General features: G+C 49.9%; 1 protein-coding gene across 2 annotated transcripts; it reads left to right on the top strand.

Annotated features, from left to right (window-relative positions):
• The first annotated feature begins 867 nt into the window (after positions 1-867).
• On the top strand, positions 868-27,802 carry hecw2a (HECT, C2 and WW domain containing E3 ubiquitin protein ligase 2a). Of its 2 annotated transcripts, none has more exons than XM_036540214.1 (29): positions 868-1,364; positions 6,035-6,142; positions 6,456-6,550; positions 7,876-7,951; positions 8,924-9,093; positions 11,248-11,390; positions 11,605-11,705; positions 12,096-12,871; positions 13,288-13,585; positions 14,353-14,448; positions 15,625-15,775; positions 16,201-16,298; positions 17,307-17,431; positions 17,837-18,022; positions 18,507-18,659; positions 19,728-19,830; positions 20,219-20,315; positions 20,478-20,561; positions 21,093-21,202; positions 22,393-22,513; positions 22,990-23,103; positions 23,534-23,686; positions 24,198-24,296; positions 24,476-24,605; positions 24,938-25,084; positions 25,662-25,776; positions 26,412-26,497; positions 27,039-27,151; positions 27,551-27,802. In XM_036540214.1, the coding sequence occupies exons 1-29, from the start codon at positions 1,070-1,072 to the stop codon at positions 27,660-27,662; spliced, it is 4,455 nt and encodes a 1,484-aa protein (XP_036396107.1). In that variant the 5' UTR covers positions 868-1,069; the 3' UTR covers positions 27,663-27,802. The 2 variants fall into 2 exon arrangements, with proteins under 2 accessions (XP_036396107.1, XP_036396106.1); XM_036540213.1 differs by having other exon boundaries at positions 22,375-22,513.

Genomic DNA, 27,802 nt, shown 5'->3' with positions numbered 1-27,802 from the left:
GGGGAAAGGCGTTCTCCGAACCTCCCCCCGTAGCCTCCCTCTCTCGTTCCCAGTTAAAACTGAAGTCCTTTATTTGTAGAATAAGCCGTCTTGCCATTGCATAATTCTGCTATTGCATAATTCCAGGCGACAGTCAGCAACCTAGGGACCGTTGGCAAGGGGTTTAGCGGATTTTTCTCAAAACAAAGTGTTTTTTTCATGCCTCTGGATTTTGTCCTGCTATGTACCTTCCCTGGAGCGTGAAATTATTGACCCCCCCTATCTTTCCTCTCTCCCTTTCTCTCTTAGGTAAGCAGTTCAGCCCTGCCTCCTCTGCCTTGACTCCTCCTACGTTCCTGTTACTGGACTGAGAAGCGTTCCCCTCCAGATTTGGAGTCTTCGGTGGCACTGACTCCGCCCCCACCCCGAGACTGGTGAAGTCTCTCAGTCAAAAAAGGATCAAGGAAGCTAGGACCCCTGTCCCCTTGGCCCCCTCGCCCCCACCTGGTCCTCTCCATCCCACCTTCCCTCATCGCTCCTCTGCCCTGTTGGGAGGAGGCTGACTGACCCCAGATCAGTGTGGTTGTGGTGAACCCTTTCTTCAGAGAGGGGAGAAAGGGGAAACTCCTGTTCTTGGTCCCATCCTGATCGAGTTGGTGGAACATGAGGGCTGCGTAGAGATGCAGGCGTCCGCCCGATTGGAGGATGACTGAACAGGTGTGTGATCGACGACGGACTGACCGCAGCTGTGTAAGGGAAGACGCTCTAGAACTAGCCTGCCTATGACCGCAGGGCCAGGCTTAACCTCAGAGTGATCAAGCAGAGGCCGAAACTGCAGGCGGGACCCCGTTTTAAAGGAGCACCCTGACCCCTGTCTCTCAGATGACCCTTTCCGCCAGCGGCAGGCGATTCGGAGCATGCCCATTTGAGGCGTAGCTCGTCCGTTTCTCGTTCTCCTCCTCGCCGTGCCCCTCCCCCCTCACCATTTTACGGCCTCTCCTCTGCCCTGCCCGTGTCCACCATTCGCCCCTCCCTCACCACGGCCGTCCTCCCCCCCCGGCCCCGCCCCCAGCCGCCGCCGCCCGGCGCCATGGCGGCCACAGCGCGGGAGCACCTGCTGGTGGTGCGGCGGCGGAGCCCCCAGATGAGGTACACGCTGAGCCCCGAGAACCTGCAGAGCCTGGCGGCGCAGAGTGCCGGGCCACCCGAGGCGCTGGGGCTGCCGCGGGCCAACAGCGACACCGACCTCGTCACCTCCGACAGCCGCTCCTCCCTCACTGCCTCCACCTACGAGTTCACCCTGGGCCGCGCCCCCAACCTCATCATCTCCTGGGACATCAAGGAGGAGGTAGACGCCACTGACTGGATCGGCCTCTATCACATCGGTGAGACCCGCCGCTCAGTAGCAGGGCACAGGCTGAGGAAGGGAGGAGTCAGGGCTCTTTCTGATATTGTGACTGATGGTATTATGCTATTATACTGATGAGAATGCTAATAATGCTAATAGTCCTAATGCTAATAATGGTAATGGTAATGCTAATGCTAATAATGCTAATGGTAATAATTATAATGCTAATAATAATTATAGTAGTAATAATAATCATATTAATTGTTATTATTGTTGTTGTCATTGTTGTTATTATTATGTGTCATAGTTACCATTTGTTTATTTGGCAGATGATCTAATCCGTGGCAGTTTATTGGCCGTACAGTCATAATGCAGCTATAAAGCTGCAAATGCCACTGCATTTGTGCAGCAAATGATATCATAAGTTTAATTACCACGCCGGTTTAACTGCAGTGTGTAATGCCTGTAAACTAAGTGATAAAAGTTTAACTGATCAGCGGTCAGGAAATAAGAAGCCAAGAGTGTAGCTGAGGGGAACTGAAGAGCTGTGGCTGGTGAAAGTTGGAGTCTGATCTGGGATCTGTGTGGTGCACACTTGCTCTTTGCTGTTCAGTCCCACTGCGCCTTGCTGTCACCTGAGTGTCAGTGACACAGTAATGGGTCACTGCTGTCTGCTTCCCAATAGGGAAGATGACCCGTTTTCTCTCCCAGAACGTGGTGTCTGTGCACTGTCCCCTGAAAGATCACACACACACACACACACACACACACACACTATAACACCCATGTGCACATATTCATACATAAACACACGCAGAAATGCACACATACATGCAGGTACACACTGGTATGAGGTGACTGTGTTAATGATTGACTGTGAAATGACTCTCTGAGTGAACCCATCTCTATATGTGAGACAGGGCATGAGGGTGCTGCTCTGTGTCTGCTGGAAAGCGGCGTGGATAAAGCTGCACATATTCAGGCTGGTTTCAGTAGGAGAGGTGACCTCTCCTCAGCAGAATTTATATATATATATGTGTGTGTGTGTGTGTGTGTGTGTGTGGCTGTGAATGAGCATTTTTGTGTGTCTGTGTACATGTGCATGTGAATGAGTGTGTGTGTGTGTGTGCGTGTGTGTGAATGACCATATGTATGTGTACATGTGTGTTTGTGTGTGTGTGCGCACGCGCACGCGCACGTGTGTGTGTGTGTGTGTGTGTGTGTGTGTGAATGACCATATGTATGTGTACATGTACGTGTGTGTGTGAGTGAGTGAGATACGCTCTATGCGGAGTGGGTGCTGACTCAGCAGAGAGTGTGCTGCAGAGACACTTTGTCATTGGACAAGCTGACTGCTCTCACACGCATGCTCACACAGGGTCTCTCTCCCCTATCTCCTCCCCGTATCACTCTGTCTCTTTCCCTCCCTCTCCTTTCTGCGTCAGGACCCTGTGTCCCTTTTCTCTCTCTTCCCCCTATCTTCCCCTCTATCTTTCTCTCTGCTTCTGTGTCTCTTCATCTCTCCCTTTCTGCCTCTCCTCCAGTGCCTCTTTCGTTGACAACTCTCTCCCACAAAGCTGCCTCTCTGGTACTCGTGGGTGGTGCTAATAAGCACTTACTGCAGCTGTGTTTTCAGTGCACATTACTCCTATGTTTTGATAAGCAGCGAGGGCATGATGACCCTTGATGTTAGGCAGCATTAAATGCTGGGCAACAGCCGATTTGTTACCGCGTGTCACACGGTTATTACCGGTGACAAACCGGGCTCTCATTGGATCACACGCTCTTCAAAACAGGATATATTAATTGTGACTGACTGTGTGCTGTAATTGGTTAACCACACTAATCCCATGTGACACAGATGCTAAGGACTTAGGTCTGGACTGTAAGGCATGTCCTTGTAAGATATGTGTGTATACGTGCACACACAAACACACACACACACACACACACACACGGATACCTGCATGCACACACTCCAAACATACATTTACAAGACATTTCATTGTGTGTGTGCGTTTACATGGCTTTTGGGGACCAAAAAAAGAGGTTTATTTGCTTCATGTGGAGGCAGTGAGAGTGATGGCTAATGAAAGGTTATCCATCTTGACACCCCTCCATACACCCCCACCCACCCACTCCTTCCTAGACAACCTCTAGAGGGGTATTGATCCCCTGCTGCCTGGCGGATATTCTGGAGGCAGGTTTTCGAGGGATCCACACGGGCGCCATGCCCGGCCAGATTGATTCAGAAGGCCATCAGGACTTCATTACTGGCAGCAGGGTCCAGTCCCCGGGCACCGGGGTTTGATGGATAACCCAGACCTCCGGCTGCAGGCCCTCGGGCACTAGGGTCACTGGAAACCGGATACTGGATTACTTATTACCCTCCCCACGGGTCACTCATTAAACTCAATGTGGGGAGAGACTCGGACTATACTTTTATGAATGAAGGGTGAGGAGTGGGAGGGGTTACACTGTCGCCATGGTCACCCCCCTCCTTTTCATAGTGTGAGGTTGATGGTTTTGGTGGGGAGAGGGGTGAGGGGGATGTTTTCATGAGGGATCTGCACTAGCGTATTGGAGTCCTGAGCTTTTTCTGTGCATCTTGGTTAACTAGACCGTGAGCCATCAGTAATGACCTTTTTGTGGAACTAATGACCTTTTTTGTGCATCATCATGGGGTGGTAGGTCCATAAGGCAGCCAATAGGGCAGCCTGGTCCATAGGCTGTCCCTGGAAAACCGCAAGCTTTTACCATGAAAGTTAATCATAACATTCTAGATGTTCTAAATGTCCTACCAAAGCTTATGGGAACAAGAACATTTTCCCCTGAGATTAAGCACAACCAGACAATAATAATCAGGGTTTTTTTTTTAAAAACAAGTCTGATGAGTCAGCACACTGGCTTCTGATTGGACAAACCTGGAGCACACCAGTTTCTAGAAAGCAGCTCTGGCTTCCCCTGTGAGCTGTCTTTGCTGTTTCTGTGGTGTTTTTTACATGAAGAGAGAGGATTTGTGTCAGCTGTACATGGAGGGCCACAGCAGAAGGTTCATGTCTGTAATGACTGGGTGGGGTGTCCCCCTTGCATTTTGTGTTAATGTCTGGCTGTATAGGTGGATCCGCACACGTTAGCGGGTTGCCGAGGTGCTGAGCAAACGATAGCGCCGGTGAAAGGGAGGAAGGCCCGGACACTCCGAGTCTCCGCAAGTGCATTTACTCCTGAAGAATCAATTCAGTGGCCATCCCGCCTGTCAGGCAGGGTGACGTCACCGGGAAGAGCTGAGCTGGTTATTTCCCCCTTGCTATGACGTTCGGCCCTTTAAAGAGCTGCTAACAGGGAGACCAGGAACAGGAAATTAGCCTGTCACCACCTCCTTGAAAACCCCTGCCTGCCACTATACACACATATGTATGAGTGTGTGTGTGTGTGTCTGTGTGTGTGTGTATATGTGTATGTGCATGTGTGTGTGTGTGTGTGTGTGTAGGAGAAAAGATTGGGTGCTGGCCTGAAACAGTAGCAAATCAAATTTAGTAAGGCTACATTTTCAATTTCACAGGCCACGGTTATCGTATTAATGTTGACCCCCGTTTCAGAGGCTGGGGTTGAATGCCAAATGTAGTTAGCTTCTTTGTTATTGCCACAAATGTTGAATGAATGTCTGCTCTGTGCTCCTTTCTGTGTACTATCCAGCTGTTTGAAAAGGGAATGTGTAAAAATGTAAGCTATATAAGATTCCCTGTGAGTATTTAAGTTTTGCTAGGCCAGAAGAAAAAAAAACAAACAAACAATGATAATCCTAATAATGATAATAAGTGCTTCAAGCGACAGTGTCTGGTGCATTTCCCTTTTGTCAGTGTAGTGGAAATGGTATTGTCAGTGGTGCTGTGGTGGCTGTAGCAGGCCTGAGGGAGAGGCAGACAGGGCAGAGAGGGGATTGGGTAGCAGCGCCGGGGCTGGGCCTGGAGTGGGGGAGGATGGTGCATCCTGGGAAGGGAGCCGGTGCGGCCGGGACAGCAGTGTATGACTCAGCAGGGGTGTGAGGCAGAGCGTGGGAAGCGTGACCTCCGCTGTCCCCCACGTCCCCTGTGTCTCGTCAGTGTCAGTCTTGCAGCCCTGACATCCCGCCGGCGTGAGTCACGGACACGTCGAAGGGCGCGTCGCCGCGGGCGATCTGAGGAAGAGCTCGCCAAACATCCTCTGGCAGGAGGGGGGAGGGGGGTGCAGGATGTTGTAGGTCCTCTGTTTTCTTTTTGAAGCTGCAAAGATAGAATGCAGCTGATCAGTGAGTCGGTGATGGGTGCCCTGCTCAGCGAGAGCTTCCTGTTCCTGCAGAGGATTCTGGGAAGTGGTGGGTGGTGGTGGCTGGGGGGGGGGGGGGGGGGGGTTGATGCCAGCACGAGGGGCAGGATTTCCTGATTCCATGACTTCATAGCAAGGATGGGGACCGCATCACTGAAAGCCACTGCCCAAACCTCTATCCTGTAACCTCCAGGGGGCCAGACCATGACTCACACATGTGCTCGTATACACACGCACGTACACTTGCAAGCATGCACTATCCTCACACTATGAAGCACAGTTAAACTCAGACACGCAAGTGTGTCCAGAAAGAAGAGCTAGATGTGGTAGTTACTGGTGTCTGGTTGGCAGGGTGCTGTTGTAGTCTCTGATGCAGTATTCTTGTCCACCCTTCCTCTCCAGATGAGACCTGTCCCGCCAACGTGTGGGACTCCAAGAACCGCGGGGTGAACGGCACACAGAAGGGCCAGATCATATGGAGGCTGGAGCCCGGGCCCTACTTTATGGAGCGTGAGTGCAGACCACCCATGGTGGGGGTAGGGCTATCAGGGGAGGGAATGGAGATATGGGGTAATGGGGTTAAAGGCAATGGAGATATAGTGTTATAGGGTGTGGAAATATGGCGCTAGAGTGTAGATACTAGGTTAAAGGGGGTGTAGATATTGTGTTATAGGGGTGTGGATGTTTGGTTAAGGAGGGTGGAGTCACAGGGTTAAGAAGAGTGGAGATAGGTGGGAGATATTAGAGGGGATGGACGGAGGAGGGGAATTTGCCATATCATCCTGGGTCAGGTGACTTCCTGTGTCTGCGTCTTCCCCTCCAGCCGAGACAAAGATCTGCTTTAAATACTACCATGGAGTGAGCGGCGCCCTCAGAGCTACAACGCCCTGCATCACCGTCAAGAACCCTGGCGTCCTGGTGAGTGCCCACGTGTGTGTGTGTGTGTGCGTGTGTATGTCTGACCTCTGGATTCTAAGCAGGGTTGGAACATTGGTCCACGGACCCACAACTCCCAATGAGACGGGACTCGTTTGCTCCAGATAAAGCCCCAGGACCGCAGTGTGCGGCTGTATCCCTGACTACAGGGTGACGTCACCCCCCGTGGCAGCCGTGCAGCTCCGAGCCCGTGTGGCCACGCATGTGCTTGCGGTGTGTGTGCGGCGCACTCTTCCCGGAGTATCTGAGAAATGCAGCTTCCAGGGGAGTATCATATTCCTGTGGATGAAGCTCTCAGCACGGCTCTCTCTCCTTAACGCCAGCCTGTGATGCCAGTGAACAGCTATGGCAGCAGGGAGGAAGGAAGGCCTGCAGGTCTTTTCTCTCTTCATTATAGTCCTACACACTGGGGGAGGAGCCAAGACACTTTGTGCAGGTGTGGGTGCGGAGCAGAGATGTGTGTGTGTTGCTGAGCAACGTGTGAAGAGGAACCAGGAAGTCATCCACGCAGTCCCGCTCCTTTGCTGTTGTTCATTTCCTGTGCAAACAGCCACTTCCTGTTTGCCTCTCCCCTTATCTCCCTCCCCCCTGCGGGCGGGGGCTCCGCATTAGCTATCACTGGCCCCGGTGTCGCTGACACCAGCTGCCGCGAATTAATTTGATGTGAAAAAATCGGGAGCTAATCCCCCGCGATCAGAATCCCTGGCAGAGGTCCACGGCGGGTGCGGGCGGGGCCGGGTTGGGGTGGGGGGAGGGGTGGATTTTATGACGGGATCTGATGAGCTCGGATGAGCACCTACCTCATGCTCACGCGCTGCATGCCCCTGCTCCATGCAAACCCGTTGCCCTGTCCTCAGATTCTCCCTTCCAGGAGTCCTTGGGGTCAGGGGGGAGGGTACAGGTTAGAGGCGTCAGCCCCCGATGCAAGAACAATACCGCATATCCTTAAGCACAAATTCGGTTGTGAGCTGTCAATCAAGGAGTCAGGATAGAATAACATTGCCCGGGATTCGTATGAGACTTTGGTAGGCCACTGGAGCAAGCCCTACACTGTTTGTTATCATTGTTCATTGTTTTTATTGATTGGCCTGGCTGTTGCCCTTGTTCTGAGTCGCCTCACGCACGTAATATGTTACATTTTATCCCTTTGTAGACCAGGGGTAAGGGTCTTGCTCGTGGTTGCAACACCAGTGCCACTGTGTGTTTGTGTGTGTGTGTGTCTGTGTGTGTGTGTGTGTGTGTGTGTGTGTGTGTGTGTGTGTGTGCGTGCATGCATTGACTTGTTTCTTTGTGTCCCTCTCGTACAGGCAGGGGACGAAGGACAGGCGCAGGGGCAGTCGGTGACGGAGCACTGTCGCAAGCTTGTGAGCTTCACCCTGTCAGGTGAGGCCGTGAGCGTGGGTGAATGTGTGTTACTGCGCACAGGTAAATGTGCAGATGTGTGAGCATGCCTGCAAATGAACTTGCATCAGTGCATGCTAGCGTGGTTTCATTTAATCGTCAATGAGCGTGTGTGCACGTGTGAGTGCGGCCATATACATGTATGTGTATGTGTGTGCGCGTGTCTGATATGAGTGTGACTGGGTTCCCAGATGTGTGCTCACATGCATGCGCTGGCGCGTATGGAGGCTGACCCGCATCCAGCTGAAGTCTGTCTGGGTCTGGCTCCTTAGGAGCTCATCTTAATCCGTTACTCTGCTTTTAATGCACTCTGCTGCCACCGCCTGTCCACTCCACGCCATTGCACACACAGACCTCCCCATCCATCAATCACAGGCTCTCCGCACTGATGCGCTTTGCGCTGAACCACAGGGATGGTCTGTTTAAATTAATTTCCTTTGGACAGACGTTTGGCTGAGGGATTTATTATCTAACAAACACTCGGAACATTTTGCTGTGATTGGTTTGGGCAGGTGGTGCGGAAGACGGCAGTGACCCTGACCGTCTCCGGGCAGTGCTGGTCACTACAGCTGCGCATAGCTCTTTCCAACGGTCCCGCACCGTTCACCTCAGCAGACTAGTGTGACTCAGCAGTCTGTCAGTCTGTCTGTGGAAAACAGCATGCGGCTTCAGAAACTAAGAAAAGTGTGTGCGTGTATGTGTGTGTTGTATCTGTGTGCTTTGAGAGCTTTGAGAGCATATGTGTGTGTGTGTGGATGTCCAGGCTCTGAGAGTATATATGTGTGTCTGTGTAGACACCCAGCCTCTGAGAGTATATATGTGTGCCTCTCTATAGCTATCCAGTCTCTGAAAGCATATGCATGTGCCTCTTTGGAGATATCCAGGCTCTGAGAGTACACATGTGTGTCTTTAGATAACCAGGATCTGAGAGTATATGTGTGTGTCTCTCTGTAGATATTCGTGCTCTGGGCCTAAAGAAGGGCATGTTCTTTAATCCTGACCCCTATCTGAAGATGTCCATCCAGCCTGGCAAGAAGAGCAGCTTCCCCACGTTTGCCCACCACGGCCAGGAGAGACGAGCCTCCATCATTGCCAACACCACCAACCCTGTCTGGCACGGAGAGGTATGCTCGCAGATGCAGGCACGCACGCACACACACACGCACGCACGCACACACACATCTATCACACACATACACATCTGCCAGCAAGCTTGTACCTTGCCTGGCCAACTATTGAAACTTGGTCATGCAGCACTTCTAATATTGTGACTCCATGTATGGCTTTTGCTTGTGTTGTACTCTACCTCACACATGCATAGTTCATTTCAGTTTGACTCAGTTCAATTCAGATTTTAAATGTAATTGAGTTTCTTTTGGTTTTGTTTCAAGTGTTGCCAAAACAATACAATAATGAAAAAAGGCATTATAAATGTGAAAATCAATAACATAATCATAATTATTTTGATTAAAATAAATAATAGTATACATTATAATTACCATGCACAATTATATTCACATGAATAAATAAATACAAATTAATGCTTTTTATTATTAGTAATGTGGTAAGATCAATAATGGCTTACAGCAATGTGTTTATTTGATTAATTCACATATAAAGAGCTTTATACATATAACTTTACCAACAGCCAGGTGCATTTTGTGTTTATTGGATTAATGTCTTGGAATGTCATGGGATCCCCATGCCATAGCAGCGGTTGATATACTGATTTTTGTGCTGTGTCTTTATGTTCTCCAGCTGGTAATTTGAGCTGGCTTAGGGTATCCAGCTAAAGTATGTTAGGAATGGTACTGATGAATGTAGGGAAGATGTCTCTGTCCTGAGTGCATTTATCACAGTCTACAGAGAAGTCTGCCTCCGTTTTTGCTGCCTCAGTTGCATACTCAACACAAAGATGATGCTTTCATTGTTGCCGCTGGGTTGGCTTGTGTCTGCCAGCCTGCTGCAAGACTGTGATCATTCAGTCTGTCTTGTATTGATGTTTCTCTACTTTTATGTCTTTCTTAAACTTCACAGGCACAGGCTGAGATGGTGTAGCGGTTTTTGCAGCGTTCCAGTTTGTTGTGTGTTTACTGTCTCCTTTCAGTCAATGTTGTCCTTTGTTTTGAGGGTCGGTTTTGTTCTGTCATGGTTGCGGCTGCCATTTTGTGGCTCTTTGGCTGCTATGAAGCTTAGAGACGTCAGTATAGCCAACTGTACAGTTGGGTCAGCTGGCTGGTGGGATCCCTCCTTCTCTCTCTTTAGGGTAACATATTGGTCGAAGCAGCTCTAAGGTGATACAGTGTCTGGACTTGGGGCTGCTCTGTTTTAGGGCGATACAGTGGTCGGACTCTGGGTGAGTCTGTTTTAGGGCGATACATTGGTCAGACTCTGGGTGGCTCTGTTATAAGGTGATACAATGGTCAGTCTCTGCTTGGCTCTGTTTTAGGCTAATGCAGTGGATGAGGAAGTACTCTGGTCAGCTCTATTTTAAGTACAGTCAGAAACTGATTATTCTTGCCTTCATTTTGAGAGAAAGAGGGAATCTTCCCAATTCACTTGTTTGACTCACATTAGCCTAAATTCTGATATATAATTCATTTATGCTGGTGGACATTTACTGAAGTAATTTAGGGTAAGTGCCGGGATCAAGGGTACAATAGCAGTGGCCCATTGGGGAATTTTAACCTGTGACCTTTGGGTTTAGTTTCCTGCTTCTCAACATTTGGAAGTGGAAACCAACCGCAAATGAGTTCAGAATGAGATGCATCAACCAGAATGAAGGCTCATTATTAGGACGCCAGCATGCAGTATGGATTTTTGTTTAGAAACTGGCACCAGACCATATTACATTAGTCTATGTTAATGAACAGCCCTGAATGAGCAAGTGCAATTACACACACACACATGCATGCAAATATGGATGCATACACACATACACACGCACACACAAACACGGACACATAAACAGACTCTAAGTAGTATAGAACAGTGGGGCACTCTACATGTGTGAATCCTCACAGCTGTTGTTACAGAGGACCGAGGGGGTCTCATGATGTCTCAGGGGGTCCCTGAATGTCTTCATAAAATGAATGGGAGCAGCGTGTTTTTGCAGGGATGGATGAAATCAGCATAGTGATCAAACAATGAGGCACTGGGAACAATGAGATGCTGCAGATGGTAATGAGAAACACCACAGGGGCTGAGGCCATACTCTCTGTCCTTCTGTGAACCTCCATACATGCTCACAGTTTCACTGCTTCTGACTCTCCCTGCAGAAGTACACCTTTGTAGCCCTGGTGACAGACGTTCTGGAGATTGAAGTGAAGGACAAGTTTGCCAAAAGCCGCCCAATCATCAAGCGTTTCCTGGGTCAGCTGACCATCCCGGTGCAGAGGGTGCTGGAGAGGCATGCAGCTGGGTGGGTAGCTAACACACACACACACACTCACATATGCACATACACTCACATACACACACACTGACACACACACACATAGATGCATACACATACACACATGTGTGCAGGCAGACAGACACACACACAGACATATACACACACACACACACACAGATACATACACATACTCACACACATCCCTGCAGCATGCAGTCACGCTGGTGTGTTGCCACAGGGACCAACCGCTGAGCTACACCCTGTGTCGCCGGTTGCCCACTGAGCATGTGAGCGGTCAGCTGCAGTTCCGTGTGGAGATCACCTCTACTGGACACGAAGGTGAACAGGGAACCAATGGACTGAGGGGAGGGCGGGGCCTAAAGCAGAGGGGGAGCGATGGAGGGTGGGGCATATGGTTTAGGAGCCTGCTGGTGGGCAAAGACTGGCAACTAGAAGATGGAGTGAAGGTTGAGGGCGAGTCTGTACATGTGCTATGTGTAAGTATGTGTGTGTTTGTCTGTGTTTGTGCAAATCTGTGTGTCTGTGTATGTTTTGTGGGGACTGTGAGTCTTTGACTGTGGGAATGTGTGTGAATGTGTTTGCTTTGTTTGTGTGTGTTTTTCTGTGTGATTCTGCCTGTATCTGTACGCGGTATCTCTTTGTATCTCATTAGTGGGCTCCTGGTTGAGGTGTAGCCTGCTGAATCTGTCCTCCTCCCGGCTCTTTCAGAGGCGTCCCCTGATGCCATGGGCTCACTCCTCGGGGCTGCAGCCGTGAACGGGGACCCGGGGAGCCCCTCAGACGACGAGGACCTGCCCCACCCCCACCCCGGGGCCGCCCGCGGCATCTCTCCCACGGGGTCAGAGGGGTCACTGCCCGGGGAAGGGGCGAGGAATGGGGAGGGCGGGGCTGAATTGCGGGAGGACGAGGAAGGCGGGGCCGAGGGAGGGGCCGAGGGGGGAGCCCCTGCCCACACGCTGCGGCAGGTGTCCCTCAACGACTACCTGGACGCCATCGAGGCCCCGAAAGGCCCCGGGGAGCGGCCCCTGGGGGCGGCCTCGCCCAAGCTGCGCTCCAGTTTCCCCACAGACACGCGCCTCAGCGCCATGCTCCACATTGACTCGGACGAGGACGAGGAGGGGGCGGGGCGCGACGCCGGCCGGGCGGAGGGGGGCCTGCCAGTGCTCAATGGGGGTGCGGAGGGGCCGGGGGACGTCTTCTTCACCTCAGAGATGGAGCAGGAGGCGGAGCTGCAGAGGAAAGGGGAGGGGCCAGAGAAGGAGGAAGGCGCCGGCGTGGGCCCCGCCCGGGGGGAGGGGGCTGAGTCGGAGGCCGCCGCCCCCAGCCCTCCTTCCAAAGGCCAGGATGGGGCAGAGGAGGGACGGGAGGCCGGCCAGGGACAGGCGAGGGAGGAGACAGAGGGAGCCCCCACATCTGGTCCCACTCGACCGCTGGCTGGCTGCTCCACGTTGGACAGCACCCGCCACCCAGCCACCTCCTCACAGGTGAGTCACTCAGCCATTACAGAGCCCTGACACAATGGATGCTGACACTTCATCTCTGACACACTGTCTGTGCACTGTCAAGCACAGCACAACATCACAGCTCTTTATCCTTGTCGTGTTTAGCTGCACAATGGAGCCGAAGCAGAATGTTTTGATTGTTGTTGAGTGCTTTATATTTTCCGGCCAATTGAAGATTTTAAACAGTCCATCTGTGCCTGTTTCTGTGCATGCTCGGCTATGTACTAGCTTTAAAGTGGAGCGAGAGGGGCCAGTTTTGCAAAGCTGGCAGTGCCATGCAGTGGAAACACGATATCAGTGCTTGGTGATGTAATACTGGAAACACAGTGGACAGCAGTCAGACTTTGTTTCTGACCCCCCTGTTAACCTCTAGCTGTTTGCCGCTCTGTGATTCGTAGGAGGAAGAGGAAGGGGCAGCAGCTGCCACTGACCCGGGGGGAGGGGCTGTCAGCAAAGCCATGCCCACTATAAGCGATGTGGCGGATGAAGGGGGTGGGGCCTGTGCACCTGATGTGACAGAGGGTGAAGCTTCTGGGAGCTCAGCCGATGGGGAAGAGGAGGGGGAGGAGATCTGGCAGAGGAGGCAGAGCCTGCAGGCAGCCGGTGGTGTGTCTCAAGAGGAGGAGACGAGAATGTCTGGGATGGGCGGGTCGGTGGACTCGACACAGAGCGCCACGGAGACGGATGGAGAGTCAGGTGAGAGGCAGGGTATTTTTCCTCACCTGAGGTCAACTCTTGGCGGATCACGACTAATTTCACCAGACTTCCTCTTTAAAGTGTTTTTGTCCTGCTGTGTTCTGTTCTGAGCTGAAAATGGGTCTGAAATTTAGGGTGCTGATGAACCAGCGTGTCACTGGTAGGCATACAAACAAGTGTCAGACAACAAACCAATCAAAATTCACCTTTTGCTTGTCACTGCCCAATCAGCAATCTGTCACATCCCCAGCTTGTTTTGGCCTTTGCCTGAGAGGTGGCTCAGGTGTGGCAAACAGCTTGCTCAATTAGCTTATGAGCCTCTGCGGTGCAGCGTTTGCATGGAGTTTCCCTATAAAACTGGATAAAACCCATAAAAACCCAGGAGTAGATTTCAGCCTGAATCCATCTTTTCATCTTTATGTTGTGTAAGGGGGGGGGGGGGGTTGAGCTCAATGTTACGCCATGGAAACATTCTCTAAATCTGGCTTTACGAGGAAAGGCTTTGGGAAAAAAATCCCTGGTGAAATTGTTGTGTTTTTAAAGGGCTTGGGGACCGTCCATATGGGCAGGATTGTCTTATTTCTAAATATCAAATAAAGATTAGAGAGGCTTTAAATCCCCTGGATTGTGTTTACGGGAGGCCCGGCCGTGTACGAGCGAGGACGGTGTGTGGTAATGGCGCAGGGGCAGAGTTAGCGTTAGCGCTGTGCGCTGCAATCCCCTGTGCTCGCTGCGGTGACTGACCCTGGCCCCGCCCCTCTGTGTAGGTGCCCAGCTGAACGGACACCAGCCTGTGCGTTCCCTGCCCTCTGTGCGACACGACATCAGCCGCTACCAGAGAGTGGATGAGCCCCTGCCTCCCAGTGAGTGTGTGAGAGAAACAGAGGGCGCAGCAATACAGTTCTCTGTTAGAGAGGAGGTGCAATTACACAGTTTTTGCGTATACAGTAGCACAGTTCTATGTGTTAGAAAGAAAGAGCAGTAACCCATTTCTGTGTGTTAGAAAGAAGGAGATGTATCACATTTCTGTGTGTTAGAGGGGAGCTGCAGTAAGAACTCTGTGTGTTAGTGAGGGGGTGCAGTAACATCTCTGTGTGTTAGAGAGGAGGTGCGGTAAGAGCTCTGTGTGTTAGAGAGGAGGTGCAGTAACATCTCTGTGTGTTAGAGAGGAGATGCAGTAACATCTCTGTGTGTTAGAGAGGAGGTGCAGTAACATCTCAATGTGTTAGAGAGGAGCTGCAGTTACAGTTCTGTGTGTCAGAGAGGAGGTGCGGTAACAGCTCTGTGTGTTAGAGAGGAGGTGCAGTAACATCTCTGTGTGTTAGTGAGGAGGTGCAGTAAGAACTCTGTGTGTTAGAGAGGAGGTGCAGTAACATCTCTGTGTGTTAGAGAGGAGATCCAGTAACATCTCTGTGTGTTAGAGAGGAGATCCAGTAACATCTCTGTGTGTTAGAGGGGAGGTACAGTAACATCTCAATGTGTTAGAGAGGAGCTGCAGTTACAGTTCTGTGTGTCAGAGAGGAGGTGCAGTAACATCTCAATGTGTTAGAGAGGAGCTGCAGTTACAGTTCTGTGTGTCAGAGAGGAGGTGCGGTAACAGCTCTGTGTGTCAGAGAGGAGGTGCAGTAACATCTCAATGTGTTAGAGAGGAGCTGCAGTTACAGTTCTGTGTGTCAGAGAGGAGGTGCGGTAACAGCTCTGTGTGTTAGAGAGGAGGTGCAGTAACATCTCTGTGTGTTAGTGAGGAGGTGCAGTAAGAGCTCTGTGTGTTAGAGAGGAGCTGCAGTTACATCTCAATGTGTTAGAGAGGAGCTACAGTTACAGTTCTATGTGTTAGAGAGGAGGTGCGGTAACATCTCTGTGTGTTAGAGAGGAGATCCAGTAACATCTCTGTGTGTTAGAGAGGAGATCCAGTAACATCTCTGTGTGTTAGAGGGGAGGTACAGTAACATCTCAATGTGTTAGAGAGGAGCTGCAGTTACAGTTCTGTGTGTCAGAGAGGAGGTGCGGTAACAGCTCTGTTTGTGTTTTCGCCTCAGACTGGGAGGCTCGGATCGACAGTCATGGACGCATTTTCTACGTTGACCATGTGAACCGGACCACCACCTGGCAGCGCCCCACCGCCCCCCCAGCCCCCCAGGTTCTGCAGAGGTCCAACTCCATCCAGCAGATGGAACAGCTCAACCGCAGGTTAGACAAAACACATACGTATATACTAATGCATATATCTACATGAAGTAAAGAGTATGAAATGAATGTGATTCAAGAATCAGGAATTGAGAGTGAATTAATTTGCTATAATTAATTGGAGTGGACAGCCCAAGTGTCTCTCTCTCTCAGATCAGTTCTGTTTAATTAAGTGCTTTGTTGGCATATTATATATGTGCTGTATATATTACTAAAGCTCAAAATCAGTAACGATAATTGTTATCCTGGTATGAAGTATAACAATATATATGAATAACAACAGCATTAATTGTACAGGATTCTGTCCCTCCTCTCTCTTCCTCTTTCTCGCCTTCCTCCTCTCTCCTCTCTCCCTCCCCTCTCTCCTCCCTTCCCCCCTCCCTCTCCCTCTCTCCCTCTTTCTCTCTCTCCCCCTCTCTCTGCCTCAGGTATCAGAGCATCCGCAGGACGATGACCAGTGAGAGGTCGGAGGAGCAGGCGGAGATTCCCCCGGAGGATAGTGACCTGATGCACCACTCCATCCCCGGTACGCTCAGACGCAGTGCGTGCTGGGAGTCTGAAGACCCACCTGCAACACACAGCCTCAGAGTCCTTGCTGGGAGTGTGAAAATACACCCCCCATACACAGTATGAAGTGTAGGATGAAAATATGGAGTCACACAAATTGCTTGCTGGGAACTTGGAGACACACACGCACACACAGACACACACTTGTGTAATGATATGTCTTCTGTGACCTGACACACTGACCCACTAATGTACTGATGTACAGCACTGATGCACTGATGCCCTAAGGAAGGTAGACATGTTCACGGCCGCATCGATTTATCCATCAGATTTTACTCTTATCAAAGGAAGAGAGCACTTCACAGAGTAACTTACAGAGAAACATGACAAGGAATGGGTGGAGAGAGAAAAAAAACAATTAAGAATGCAATAGATAACAACAGATAACACAGTCATGGTGCTAAACGAACAGGGATGCATTAACGCTGTACTATGAGAACTACCAGGCTGTGCCTTTTGGGTAGACAGCCTAATAGGGTTGTAGTGCTAAGGAGCAGGGTTTGAAACTGAAAGGTTGCTGGTTGGATTCCCTACTGGGGCACTGCAGCTGTACCCTTGGGCAAGGCACTTAACCCACAATTGTCTCCAATTGATATCCAATTTTTGGAAATTAAAACCTGATATTCTGACATGCACAAGTTAGGGGACTATGTATTGATAAGCTAATGCATAATGTGTTCTTGGCATGTGGCATAGTGTTGAGTAAGTGTATTTCATACTTTTCTGTCATTGATACTGTATATCTCAGTTGCACACTAATCATTCTACATGTGATGCTTTTAGCCATGCATGTACTGTATTTATCACATTAAAATGAAAAACCCTCAGTAGTATGAGTCCTGTAACAGGTGATCGCAGTGCTAATGGAATTGCCCTCATGAACGGACCGTGATGTGCGGTGACAGTGTGACGTTGTTGTGACGTTGTCGTGGCGTTGTTGTGATGGGTGCGCGGCGCTGCGTTTCAGAGTACCGGCGGGACAGTGCGGTGGGGGCCTCCAGCTCGCGCTCACGCCTCAGCCTCCTGCTCCAGTCCCCCAGCGCCAAATTCCTCACCAGCCCCGACTTCTTCACCGTGCTGCATTCCAACCCTGTGAGTCCTGCTTTTACATTATTATTATTATTATTATTATTACACTGTGCTAAATTCCAAACCTTTGAATTCTTCTCTTCCAGTATTGTTCATAATATTAGTTTTCATCATTATTATTATCATTATTATTTTTGTTAGTGTCAGCATCATCATTTTCACCATCTTCCTCATCGCCATCATTATCATCATCATTATTATTTGTGGTATTAGCAGGTGTTCTGTTATGATTTATTTTTTAATGTATTCTTTAGCCTTATTCCTAGTTAAAAATGGCTATAATTAACATTACAACCAGATATGCACACACAGATTCACGTGTATGTTCACACACACACACACACACACACACACACACACACACTCAGAAAGGAGCACAGTTGTGACTGAGATCCCCTGTCCCTGCAGAGTGCCTACCGCATGTTTACAAGCAACACCTGCCTGAAGCATATGATCAGCAAGGTGCGTCGCGACGCACACCACTTCGAGCGCTATCAGCACAACCGCGACCTGGTCACCTTCCTCAACATGTTCTCCAACAAGCAGCTGGAGCTGCCGCGCGGCTGGGAGATGAAGCACGACCACACGGGAAAGGTCGGGGGTCACCTGTCTGCGCTCTGCCTCTGTCTGTCTCTGTCTGCCTTTTCTCTGTGTTTGTTTCTCTCTCTTTCTCTCTCTCTCTGTCCCTGTTTCTCTGTCACCTCTCTCTCTTTCTCTCTCTCTCTCTCTTCAAATGGCATGACATCACAGTGTACATCATTGCCAAGCAGTTTTATGAATTCAAAATGTACAATACAGTGGTAATGATGATAAATAAAAAATAAGAATCATAAAAGCAATAAAAAGAATTGACAGAAAAGATAACGTAACAATAAAATAAAGAATAGACTACTACCCTCAGACTTGTGTTGGTGGCGTTCCTCTGTTATGTATTTCACTCTCAACCCCTCTGTCTCTCCCGCTGTCTTCGCTTATCTTTTTCTCTCTCTGTCTTCCTTTTCTGTGGAAGCCATTGCTGACCCCGGTTCCTCTCTGATGCGCTCTGTCTGTTTGTCTGTCTGTCCGTCTGCCCGCACAGCCGTTCTTCGTGGACCACAACTGTCGCTCCACGACATTCATCGACCCGCGGCTGCCGCTGCAGAGCGCTCGGCCCAGCAGCCTGCTGGCTCACCGGCAGCACCTAACCCGCCAGCGCAGCCACAGCGCCGGCGAGGTGAGCACGCGGCGCCTGGTGAGCCCCGCCTGCCCCCACACGGGGCCCCCCGCCCATCCACACCCGCTACCCCACCCACCCACGCTCAGTCTGCTCCCCCTTTCTGATACAGGCCCCTCCCACTCCAATGCAGCTCCACCCACAGGAACGCAGCCCCTCCCACTGATAAACAACTCTGTGTTTTGACCCATGACTGTAGTGATTCACATAATCAGTCAAATATCACAAGCTCTCCCCAGCCGATAAAAGTCCTTCCCCTCTGCCTAACCAACAGCTCCTGCCATTGACACTCGGCCCTACCCCTTACACACAGCCCCTCCCATGTACCATATGACAAATGCTCCTGTAACTGATAACCAGCTCCACCCATGTACCCACATGTCCTCCAGCACACATGACATTACATTACGTCATTTAGCAGATGCTCTCAACCAGAACAACTGCCAAATAAGTGCATCAACTTCCAAATAAGTGCACAGCCATTCCTCCTACTGATCCCCTGAACCCTCCAGAGCTCCAGTGGCTGGTACTGTTACCCAGCTGTGTCAGATGCTCAGCTGCATGGCTGGACTGTGGTAGTCAGAGCACAGTCAAAACACTCACTGCCATTTCATGCACCCAGCAACAAAACATTCTGTTGTTTGACATTGTACCAGTTTTTGATTTATATTGTACCAGTTTGGGTCACTGTGCCAGTTTATGTGCTGCAAAAATGATGCTAAAGCGTTAACTTTTTTACCTTGAAGACAGATTTTGTAGTACTGAGAAAAGTAGAACCTTAAATGTCTTTTCTCTGTATATGGGGCTTTTTCTCTCATTGTTCATCTTTTATTTTGATTGAGATGATGAGGAACAATTTATTTGTCAAAAATAAAGACTGGAGTCAGACAGAGAGTCACAAAGGGGTCATGCAGGCAGACAGGGTTCAGGTGAGGTCAGGGAGGGGTCATGAAGGGGTCATGCAGGTAGATGGGGTTCAGATGAGGTAAGGCAGGGGTCACACAGACGTTAAGCAGGTAGCTGCCAGACGGACAGAGCAGACAGTCAGTGTGTCTGTTCTGAAACTCCGTGTCGCCTCTGATCCAGGTGGGTGATGACCCGCGGCATTCGGGCCCCCCTGTCCTCCCCCGGCCCTCCAGCACCTTCAACACGGTCAGCCGCAGCCAGTGCCAGGACGTGGTACCTGTGGGTGAGTGCCCCGCCCATGTGGGCGGGGTTAGCCATATCTGACAGCCTCCAGTCTTTCCGCTGACATACATGAAACGTTTCCATTGCTCAGATTCTAATTCAATAAAAGGACACTGGTGTGTATGATAAGGCTGTATGAACAGCAGCACATACAGAAAACCAGATTTGAAGAAAGATTCCATCTATATTAGATGATGTCATTATTCAGAAAATCCACAGATAACCAGTCCTTGTGTGCAGTAGATTCATGATGGCACTTAGAGTAGTTTAAGGTAAAGCAAGCTGGATTTATGGGGCGATCTAGTAATTCAGCGCAATGGCTCCCAGCCAGCTCAGTCATCATCCTGGCCATGTCACATGACTAATGACCCCCACTGTCTCCCTCCCAGCCTACAATGACAAAATAGTGGCGTTTCTACGGCAACCCAACATCTTTGAAATCCTGCAGGAGAGACAGCCGGAGCTGATCAGGAACCACTCACTCAGGTATATGTGTGTGAGTGTGTGTGTGCGTGTGCAATGTGATTATTATTATAGTGAATGTGCTCATCTGTTGTGATCTATGTGTGTGTATAAGGCTCAGTGTGTTTATTAAGGTACGGTGTGTTTATTGTCATCATGAATGTGTCTCTCTGCCTGGGCGTGCAGGGAGAAGGTGCAGTTCATTCGCAGTGAGGGTGCCTCTGGGTTGGCCCGACTCTCCAGTGATGCAGACCTGGTCATCCTACTCAGGTAGACCGCTGTAGACTATACTAGCCCACCCCGTTACACCACTCTTCCTCAATTTCTGTGTGTGTGTGTGTGTGTGTGTGTGTGTCTGTGCCTGTGCCTGACTGTGTATCTGAATGTGTGTTTGTTTGCATGCATTCTTGTCTGTGAAAGTAAAGTTGGCTTGTGTTGCAGGAACCATGGACACACAAAAATAATTAATAAGCAATGCAAATATATGAGATGAATAGAGCAGAGTCAGACTAAAACCCTGCCCAAGAATACTAAAGTCATACTCAAGTTGGTGTTACTCTCTTCTGCTGTGGCAGGCATGATCAATCTGAGTTGTTATCCCAACATTCTGTCTCTCTGAGAGAATGCGTTTCTTTACAATGTGTGTATGTGTGTGTGTGTGTGTGTGTGTGCACGTGCGTGTGTGCGCGTGTGTGTGGGTCGCCCTGGCCCTCTCTTGTAGACCGGTCCACCAGAAGACCTCTCTCTCTCTCTCTCTCTCTCTCTCCCCCTCTCTCTCTCTCCTCCCCTCTGTCCCTGCAGCCTATTTGAAGAGGAAGTGATGTCATACGTGCCGCCCCACGCCTTACTGCACCCAAGCTACTGTCAGTCTCCTCGCGGTTCCCCTGTGTCCTCTCCGCAGAACTCCCCCGGTGAGCATGCTGTCACCCTCGCAGGCCTCCGTCTCTCCCCCTCTCTCCATCCCCCCTCTTGCTCCCCTCTCCTCCGTCTCCTCAGTCTTCTGTTCAGTCCATCTCTCTCATTCTGCTCCTTTCAGCCAGCACACTGCGTTCTCTCTGTCATTTCAAATGTGCTGTCGAGGCATGACTGAAGATAATGCATTGCCAAAGGGATGGATTTCCATCCTCCTCTTTCTCTATCTTTATCTTTCTATCTCTCTTCTGTGTCTCTCTATCACCTCTTTAGCCCTCTTACACCCCACTGTCCCTTTTTCTCCCTCTTTCTCCTTGTTTCTCTCCAGGACCCTCTCTCTTGCCCCATGTCCCACTGCCTCTGCCTCTCCTCCCTGTCTCTTCCCTCCTTCCTTTGCCCTGTTCTCTTTTTTCTCTCCTACCTCATCTGCCTCCTCTCCTCTCCCTTTCTCTGTCTCATCTGCCTCCACTCTCTCTCCTCTCTTTGCTGTTCCTTTTCCCTGCTCTCCCTCTTTTTCTTCTGCTTCCTCTTCCTCCCTTTCTCCCTGTGCCTCCTCTCCCTCTCTCTCCCTCTCTCCTGTGCCTAATAAGCACATAATCACACATACAGAGAGTGCTGTCTGTTTCCTCCACATAATTAGTAGTTTTATCAGAGTGGTGCAAACAGAGTCTGTTTCCTCCCTGCCCCTGCCATTGCAGGGGGAACATTTGCCGCTGCCCCTGCCTCTGTGCTCTGTAATTAGGCCCACTCTAATCAACTGCTCACCGCTGATACTGCTCTAGCAGCCCTGCTATTTCAGCAGACGCCCGCAAACAGCGCCATTGTGGTACAGAGCAAGCCCTGCGGTGTAGAGGGACACACACTCAGGCCGGCCTGGCTCTCCGCTTACAGTGACATCCCACTTCACCCTAAATACTCTTACAGCTTATACATCCTCTGCTGACATGTTGAACACTGGATATTTCTAGATGTATATTTGCAGGAAAAAATGTCAAATCCCTGCCCTGGGACACAGCCAGGGGTATTTGGTGTGGATTTTGTGTAATCTCTTGTTTACTGTTTTGCTGCCACATCCACACATGTGTTTACAGGGCCGCCTGGATCACGATCGGTAAAGGCAGGCTTTTAACGCATGGCTCTGTTTCCAAGGCGACAAACCAATGTGCCTCAGATTTGTTTTGTCTTCCAGGCACCCAGCGGGCAAACGCCCGTGCGCCCGCCCCTTACAAGAGAGACTTCGAGGCCAAGCTGCGAAACTTCTACCGCAAGCTGGAGACCAAGGGATATGGTCAGGGTCCTGGCAAGCTCAAGTGAGTGACCGCGCTGGACTGGACAGTGACTGTAACCGTGAGAAATGACCATGAGCGCTACCATGGCAGATGAAACAGCCAACAGACCTCAGGCTTTTAAATTAAATTGCTCTGGCAGGGTGAAGAGACAGGGTACACTAGAGGGAAGTAAGGGGTGGAAAGAGTTGCTTACAATGGGCTTTTAAACCCAACCCTCCCGATTAGCTGTGTCCCACTGTCCTCCCTGCCTGACCCCAAACTGTGAGCTATGTATCCCTGATTAACCCAGTCAGGTATCTAACTTGTGTCATCCTGTTCTTGATTAACGTGGTTATTCCTGGTCAGAGTTGTCCCTTGACTGATTCACCTTGTTTAATATCAAATTAACATGGTCCTGTCCTGTCTTTGATGAACCCAGTGTTGTTCTTGATGAACCCAGTCCTGTTCTTGATTAACATGGTCCTTCTCCTGTTCCTGATTGGCCTCTGTTCCTCCAGGCTGATCATCCGCAGGGATCACCTCCTGGAGGATGCCTTCAATCAGATCATGTGCTACTCCCGCAAGGACCTGCAGAGGAGCAAGCTCTACGTCACCTTCGTGGGAGAGGAGGGGTGGGTCGCTTTCATTTGGGCAGAACCGGGAGAGTGGCGTCAGCGCGGTGTAGTGGGAATGAGCAGTGCTCACAGCCCAGGGGTTATCTTTGGGTAATGAGTCTTGCTCCTTATTTGCCAGTTCAATTCTCTGTTGGGCGGCAGCTGTTGTACCCTTGAGCAAAGCAACCTGAATTTCATCAGGAAATATCCAGCTGTATAAGTGGATAACATGCAAAATTCTAAGCTATGTAAGTTGCTCTGGATAGCAGCGTATGCTAAGCTTATGATGTAATATAATGCAATAACAGCGGAGAGGGAGAGTGGAGCCCTCTGCAAGAGCAGGGTGACCTACAGTCCCAACTGTGGAGTTAAACATCTTCTCCTGTGCGTGTGTGTGTGTGTGTGTGTATGTGTGTGCATGTGTGTGTGTGGTGTGTGCTCCAAACAGACTGGATTACAGCGGGCCCTCACGGGAGTTCTTCTTCCTGGTTTCACGGGAGCTCTTTAACCCTTACTATGGTCTGTTTGAATACTCCGCCAATGACACCTACACCGTGCAGATCAGCCCCATGTCGGCGTTTGTGGACAACCACCATGAGTGGTGAGTGAGACCAACACCCTGCATGCCCAGGGGACTCACTGAAATGACCTCTGAAGTGGCAGCGGTTTAAAGATTCACCCCACTCGTCCACTGGAATGCTACTGTACTGAACATCTGAACCAGAGCAGCTGCTCCCTGTCTGACAGATTGTAACAGCTGTGGCACTTCAGGGTTCAGTGTTCTAAACCTGTGATTTAAACCCCTTTGACAGTTATGGCCGTTGACCCAGGGTCTCTTGTATGTGGACTTTTTCTAATTGGTTATGCACACATAAGTATTTTCCTCATGAAGGTGTTATGTAGCCTATAGTTACAACAATATGTTTACAGACTGCATTTTAATATATAGTATTCTATATATTGTTCATCGATGTAAATGTTATGAGTTGTCAATTGTGAGTGTTTGTGTTTTGAGTGAGGGAAGCAGATTTTGAACCTGATTAATGTGAATGCGATGTCTGCTGTGTTGTGACATGGTGCAAGCTTTGGTTTTGTTGTGGTCTCGTTTCCAGGTTCCGGTTCAGCGGTCGCATACTGGGTTTGGCACTGATCCACCAGTACCTGTTGGATGCCTTCTTCACACGTCCCTTCTACAAGGGCCTTCTGCGCATGTAAGTTTGACGCCTGAGACGAGCTGCCCCCTGTTGGCCCCCGGGTGGTAAAACATGCTTAATGGGGGAGGGTCCTACTCACTACTGTCAGCCAATAAAAGAGGGACAGCCCTGTTTCCATGGTAGCTGCTCCAGTCCGTCAGTGACCCTGCTGACCCTCCTGGTCCTGCCGTCCCCAGCCCCTGTGACCTCAGTGACCTGGAGTACCTGGACGAAGAGTTCCACCAGAGCCTGCAGTGGATGAAGGACAACGACATCAACGATATGCTGGATCTCACCTTCACTGTCAACGAGGAGGTCTTCGGGCAGGTCAGTGTGTGTGTGTGCGTGTGCATGTGAATGCATGCCTGTGTGTTTATGCTTATGTTTGTGTGTGTGTGTGTGTGTGTGTAATTATATGTGTTAGTGCATGTGTGTATATGTATGTACAACATGCATGTACGTTAGGATGTACAATAGCATGTTACTGGGCCATAAAGGGGTGAAAGAGTATGTGTGTGTGTGTGTAGGCCTGTGTGTGTGTATGTGTGTGTGTGTGTGTGTGTGTGTGTGTGTGTGTATGCGTGTCTGTGTGAACGTGTGTGTGTGCACATTGTGTTCCACCACACTAACACCTGTGTGTCCGTGCGTGTGTCTGGCAGATCACAGAGCGTGAGCTGAAGCCGGGCGGGGCTAACATACCGGTGTCTGAGAAGAACAAGAAGGAGTACATTGAGCGCATGGTGAAGTGGCGCATCGAGAGGGGCGTGGTCCAGCAGACGGAGAGCTTAGTGCGGGGCTTCTACGAGGTATGACGCCCTGCAGAGAGTGCTCTTTAAAAACTCTGTTTGCTGAGCATTTACATTATTTCAGTGTGCATCAGTCTGGTAGACAGTCAGCAACACTGGCACAGAGTGGAGCACTAGTGATGCTTTACGGCAGTAACACTGACTCAGTGTTAACCAATACAGGTGTGGTAAAGCAGTAACACCAACACAGTGCTGACCAGAACTAGTGCTCTAGAGCAGCCACACTGACAGTGTTAAGCAGTTTTTGATAACCAGCCGTATGTCTTTTCACACGTTTCAAATGTATGTTGGCACTAACATGAAATTTAATGAGTGTCTTCATTTGAAAAAAAAAACAGTATTTCTGCCATAAAAAGCAGTAACGCAGCACATTTATCAGCACTAGCTTCCTAGAGAAATAACACTGACACAGTGTTAACCATTACTTGTAGTTTAAAACAGTAACATAAAAAGTGGCAGTGGTAACCAGTACTTGTGCCATAAGGACCCACTGGCACAATGTTGACCAAGACAGTAATCGTTACAGTGGTGTCACGGTGAGATCTGTACTTTACTGTGTGGGTGATGCTGTACTCAGGTGGTGGACGCGCGGCTGGTGTCGGTGTTTGATGCGCGGGAGCTGGAGCTGGTCATCGCTGGCACGGCGGAAATCGACCTGGGAGACTGGAGGAACAACACGGAGTACAGAGGAGGTACAGTCACTGATCTCAGTACAGCCCCCTGATCTGTCCACTGTCCACTAACCCCCTTCTCCTGCTTATGCAGATCATAGTGTGAGAAAGGGCACGGTCATTGATCTCAGAACAGGCTCTGATCTTTTTAAGGATAGTAATCTCTGGATCCGCACCTAGTACCATCCAAGTACACAACAGTAAGTGGCATGTCAAGTGTGTCCTATGAATCTACTGATCAGAGATCAGTGGTTCTCAGGGGAGTAGAGAGGAAGAAAACTGTGTGGCAGTCGATGGCTACTTGTGATAATGATAGCACTTGTTCATGTGTGGTTAGTGGACTCCTGTTTATGCAGCTTTTCATGCCACTTCATTAGATGCATTGTGTAAGTTGCACTGGATAAGAGCATCTGCCAGATGACAATGCTGTAATGTAATACACTACTGTGGTAGAGCTCAGGGTTATTTATGCACTTGGCAGCGGATCTAAGATCAGTTTGTACAGCCCCAATCCAACCCCCAGCCATTTAGTGAAACATTTTGAGTCTAATCCAGGATCAGATGACAAGGACAAAAATTTTTTCTTAACTATGTGTGAGATGCAGTGGGAGGGAGAGTCTGGTGAGAGAGATGTCTGACCTCATATGCCTTCACAGGTTACCACGACAACCACATTGTGATTCGCTGGTTCTGGGCAGCGGTGGAGAGATTCAATAACGAACAGCGACTCAGACTCCTGCAGGTACTGGCTCCATGCACACTGCCCCCTGCTGGCTCTCATCGGGCCCTGCTCATTCTCCAGAGAAACACCCTACCATCTGCTGCAGTCAAATAAAGACAATTAGATAAAACCAAAGTGTTAATCAAATTAAGATCCTTATATCATCCCATTAAAGTGTACGGCAAATTGCAAAAATGTTTACCCTCAAGATGTACAAGCTCTGTGGAAAAGAGTGATTTTCTTTGGCATTCAAAGAAGTATCCATCAATACTTATCATTGTTACTATTAGGTGTTATTCCTATTAACAAGGCCTATAACCTAGGGTTGCAATTCAGATTCCTGTCAGGACATGTAGTTAGTGTTAGAGTATTCCCTATGACTACTATTAGCACTGCTTTAGCACTCCAGTGTTCCCTGTGATTGCTATTAACACCGTGCTTGTGTTAGAGAATTCCCTGTAATTGTTATTAACACTGTGTTAGTGTGAGTCCCTATGATTATTATTATTATTAGTTATTCTTAATAGTCTTACTTAAATGCTGCTTGTGTCTCTCTCTCCAGTTTGTAACGGGTACCTCCAGCATTCCCTATGAGGGTTTCGCCTCCCTACGCGGCAGCAATGGACCACGCAGGTTTTGTGTGGAGAAGTGGGGCAAAATCACCTCCTTGCCCAGGTACTGTCCATCTCTCTGTGTTTCTTCCCCATCTGTCAGTCCCTAAGGGCCTCTCTCAGTAGCAGAGTATCTCTCTATCACCAGCATCTACAGAGCTGTGTGCTGTCTGCCTGCATTTCTCTCTGATTCTCCCTTTTCTATGTCTGCCTGTCGCATGGTGCTCCTGTCTGTCTGTCTGTCAGAAGGATTCTGTCTACGCAGTGTGGCTCTCTCTGAGTGTTTGCTTTGTCTGTCTATCTGTCTTTTCATCCCCATGGTATTTGTCCTGCTGTGTCAAGTTTCTCTGTCAGCTTTCAGCCCTGTCAGCTGAGCTCTGGCCTCATGAGACTGCATCTTTTCTGGGCTGTCTGCTCTTGTGCTTATCTTTGTGTGTGTGTGTGTGTGTGTGTGCTTCCTCAGGGCGCACACTTGCTTCAACCGGCTGGACCTCCCCCCGTACCCCTCCTTCTCCATGCTGTATGAGAAGATGCTGACAGCCGTGGAGGAGACCAGCACCTTTGGCCTGGAGTGACCCCACCTCGCTCGCCAGCTCAGCCCTGCACCCCTCCTCTGACCCTGGGCTCCTTCGGACTGCGCACAGCCTAACCCCCCAACCCTGACACTCCCAGACACTAACCACACACTGACCACACACTGACACTCTGACACACT

This window comes from Megalops cyprinoides, chromosome 11 (genome assembly GCF_013368585.1).
Source record: "Megalops cyprinoides isolate fMegCyp1 chromosome 11, fMegCyp1.pri, whole genome shotgun sequence".
Taxonomy (NCBI): domain Eukaryota; kingdom Metazoa; phylum Chordata; class Actinopteri; order Elopiformes; family Megalopidae; genus Megalops; species Megalops cyprinoides.
The sequence above is the reverse complement of the archived record's forward strand: the minus strand, read 5'-3'. Positions and strand labels throughout refer to the sequence as shown.